At 38.8% G+C, this 4217-nt stretch overlaps 1 protein-coding gene across 3 annotated transcripts in view; it reads left to right on the plus strand.

The window, feature by feature from the left end:
• The first annotated feature begins 127 nt into the window (after positions 1-127).
• pias1b (protein inhibitor of activated STAT, 1b) overlaps positions 128-4217 on the plus strand; it is a 23199-nt gene continuing 19109 nt past the window's right edge. For all 3 annotated transcript variants that reach the window (XM_016483254.1, XM_016483256.1, XM_016483255.1), the window contains exon 1: positions 128-175. In XM_016483254.1, the coding sequence (XP_016338740.1) occupies positions 152-175 (24 nt within the window). In that variant the 5' untranslated portion in view covers positions 128-151. The remainder of the gene's footprint in view (positions 176-4217) is intronic.

The following is a 4217-nucleotide window of genomic DNA, read 5'->3' on the forward strand; positions in this document are numbered from 1 at the left end:
TGAAGAGATGTTCCTCCAGGGCCCCACTTATCAAGGTATGTTTTCAATTTTTGTTTGTACAAAAACTGTTGGATTTTTGTGTTACACAACATTTTTGACAACAGCATTTATCTTTTCTTTTAGTGAAGTTGAGTTGCGCCAGAGAAACAAGATGGCGGAGAGTGCGGAATTGAAGGTAAAGTGTAACCCGCAAATTACGTTCAATACAGCCTTTATACAAGACCTGTTCGGCAATGTTTTGCGTCCGACCTGTTCCTGCGATTGACCTTTGAACGAAGCGCCGTTCCGTATTTGATTTAAACGCGCTTTATGAGCAGTTTTGAGTCCGGTTAAACGAACAGTGTTATTGTTGTGATGGATCCAGCTAGCTGCCAGCTAAACCGCACATCTGTCTGCCTGCTCGTGTGAAATTAGCTCTCTTCCATCTGAATTAAGATATTAATATTGCTAATTGTTGTTTTAACGTTTAAATGAAGCGATTAAATGGTCCATGGAGCGTCAGAGGAGTCGGCCATAAGTGTGAAGCAGCATGTGGGTGGTGCGTAGGCTGCTAACAGCCTGGAGATTCGGTACTTTGACAGTTAGGACTTATGTAAACCATTTATAAAAACAGACAACTGCTCAGTCTCATCATGACCTGGATATCTGACAACCAAGTGTGAATTTTGGGCATCATAGACACGTTTGAACCTTTGAATCGAGTATGTGACGTCCAAAAATGCTGTCTCTGTTTACACAGCAACAGATTTTGATGCAAACAATCGACCACGGCCTGTTTCTTTTAGTTTCACTGTGATTTAGTAGAAAGGTTGTTTAAAGTTGGTGTGTGTTTAGCTGCTACATAGGTGATGCTGTGAGATTGTTTGTCCTGCATTGAGACAATATGTGAAGACATTTGAATGTCTTCTGTCATTGTTGTTGTTTATTTTGATGTGATTTGATTGTGCTTGATTGTCCCACACTTACGTTTTCTTGTTTTAATCATGATGTGGATTCCTAGTGATATTAAAATTAATTTGGTCAGCTATTTGTTGTTGTATTATAATGTTATTTCTTATGGAGAGGAACATGTAGACCTCTACTGGCTCTGATTCTGTCACTTAGACCGTATACTGTCAAAAGTAGTTAGTTAATTTTAAAGAGTTTATGGATCAGACCATTTGGCAACAGTCTTTTCCAAAAAGAGAAGACGAGGCATGATAACATGCCTCCTTATGTAGTAGATTTTTATTTTTCATAGAATTAGTAGCTTTATTTGGCAATGACACATTGTACCAGTATACTCTTGTTGGCAGTAACAAAACATCTATTTTGCAGAGAGCAAAATGACCTTTGCTGCTGATAATCCAAATAACTTTTTTTTTATTTTTTTTGTAAAACTGCTGTTATGTTTTAAGCTGTGCGTTTTGGATTTGTCATTGTAGGGGGCATTTCCTGTTGTTTTTGCAAACAATGACACAAACAATGAGCCAAAGATTTAGTTGGAGTACCAACTTGCTACATAGGGACATTTTGCTGCCAGAATGTAAATCTAAAATATTTGGTATGCTAACAGACAGCATTGGCATTACAGACTGAAAATAATTGTCTTTAAATATGAATTTCAATTAAATGAATATGAAAGTGTAAAATGATGAAATATTGACATTCTCAGATGACATACTTTCGCCTTTTGACTCCAGAATCAGGAATGTTTTATTTGTTTTTTGTTCAATTACTGAACCTTTTGACCCACCACTGTCTGAAATAACTCCTCTAATAAAATCCTGTCTTAAGATGATGATCAAATGTACACCTGTTGTAGTACTTCTAATTATGGTATGTTAATGTGAAATTTTAATACTAGCTTTTACAGTTGCATTGCAAACCTGTATCATAATGTTTGATGTATTAGTCAAAGCAAAAATATGATAGTTTAAACCACTTCCTGGTGCTTAATGAAAGTGGTGATTTTAAACATGAATTAAAAAGTAATTTTCTCTTATCATTTTGTAAATTGTTGGGGATGTGGAGGTAGTTCATTATCAATACTTCATCCTAATTTTAATTATCAATTATAGTTTGATTTATTTCATTGTTATTGAGCATCAGTGCATTTGTGGGTTATGCAGAAAGGAAGCCTGCTTTATGCAGGTATCAAAATTACATCCTTTCAGTGAAGTGCTTCCTATGGTTAAGTTATGTCTTTGTCATAACTGAGTCAAGGCTTGTGATAACTAGTGCTGGGCGGTATACCGGTTCATACCGAATACCGGTGTTTATTTTTGTTATGATATGAATTTTTAAAATACCGCAATACCGGTGTATGTTGTTTAAACAATGTTCGGAATGCGACACTGTTTGAAAGGGGTCCCTTTTCACTGGTGCACTGTGGTGAGGGAACAGCTGTATGTGTTACTAAGCGTGAAAGTTCCGAAACTGAAGCTGTAGAAATAGAACGTCATGACACAGAAGAACTCATCCACAATATCCACATTGACCGCCGCAAATATCCACCGCCCCCTGCCATCAGCTCCCGCGTCTCACACACACGAGCGCGACTTTAGCACTAGATTTAGCAGAAACCGGTATAATTTTGAAAAATATTGTGATATAAATTTTTGGTCATACCGCCCAGCACTAATGATAACCACACTCATTGAAACTAAATCAGTAACCTTACTGTTAATTCAAGCAGTTGTTTTATTAAATGCACCTTTTCTGAGAAGTAGTGTACTATTTAGACTGTTCTTAATTCAGAGATCAGACAATAGAACAGAGCCTGCTATTGTTTTGCTTTGATGTTTTTGGAAGTAGTGCTGGAATTATCTAAGAGCCTAAAGAGATATTCTGTCATTATTTACTCACCCTCATGTTGTTCTAAACCTGTATGCTGTTTGTCTTTTATGGTGCACAAAAGAGAAATTCTGAAGTCTGTGCTAGTCACTCACTCTTCATAATGAGTGGGTACTAAAGCTTTCTAGATTAAATTTCTGTTTGTTTTTTTCCCTCTCAAAGTTCTATAAAATTTGTAGAGTCCTGGCATGTAGACCATTCCCGATCCCACCGATCCTGTGGAAACAGATGCCAACAAATATAACTTGGAAGAATGTATCAGTTTTCTAAGAAAATTTCTGTCTGAGCACAAATTATTGTTAGGGCTGGGTATCGAGTTCAATACTTTTTAGGCACCGACCGAATTGCCTCGATACCATCGAGTATCGAGAAACGTCTCGTCGTTCGGTAGCAAATTTCGATACCTAAGGGGTTAATCTCATCAACCGTCAGTGAGCCAATAAGCCTGCAGCACTAGGTGTGCTCGATTAGAAGCGGCGCAGATCGACCAGTGTTTGACATCCGCGAGATCGATGCGAAAACGTACGGAGCAGTCTGCTCGTGGTACTGTAATACACCGATAGGTCTGCACAGTCGGTCCGCGTCACACTCAGAGATGTGGCTCACGCGTGAGGATTTAGTGTGAATGCGTCCCAGCCCCCGTAGCTGTAAGGCTACATTTACACTGGTGCGTTTTTGTTTTAAAATGAAAACGATCCTCGTCATACTGGCGTTTCCACTGTGTTTCAAGCTGGCTTTCCACTATCCGACAAATGACAGACCGAAAGTCATCCATTTCCAATGGAGAGTAGCGCGGGAGCTGCGTGGAGTTCCAATCATATGCAGATGTCCGTTCATACTACAAGACTGGAAGCGCGTGTTACGTGACCATTCATGCACACTGTAGCATCATGCGACATAAGACCAGGGTTTAAAATGGGCCGGGGGCCGTCTGGGGCTGAGCCCCGGCACATAGACCCCAGGGCTTGACATTAACGCGTCATTAACGCCAGACAAGTAACATGATTAAAACATCAGTAACCAAAAATAACTATGTAAACACCAAAACGCAAGTATTATTCTGATTTTATTACATTTAGAGTAAGTGGCAAATAGTGGATATAGCTACTGTATATAATGCATCTATTGACAGTATAAGGTTGCGCTGCTGAGGCGAGGCTCACGCAGCCTCTCCAGGAGAAATCAAAACGCGCAACACTAAGAAACTCAGCATCCTGAGGTAAAAATTCAAAATGGAAAGTTTTTATATTTAAAATACAGTTTTCACCATTACGACTGTTTAATAGTTCTATAAACAGTTCAATAAGCAAATACAATAATATTAGGTCACCTACATTTTAGGTGGAAACAGCGCATCTCACAGCAACCAGCCGATTCATTGC

Source organism: Sinocyclocheilus anshuiensis, unplaced genomic scaffold (assembly GCF_001515605.1).
Source record: "Sinocyclocheilus anshuiensis isolate Anshui unplaced genomic scaffold, SAMN03320099.WGS_v1.1 scaffold481, whole genome shotgun sequence".
In the NCBI taxonomy this organism is placed as follows: domain Eukaryota; kingdom Metazoa; phylum Chordata; class Actinopteri; order Cypriniformes; family Cyprinidae; genus Sinocyclocheilus; species Sinocyclocheilus anshuiensis.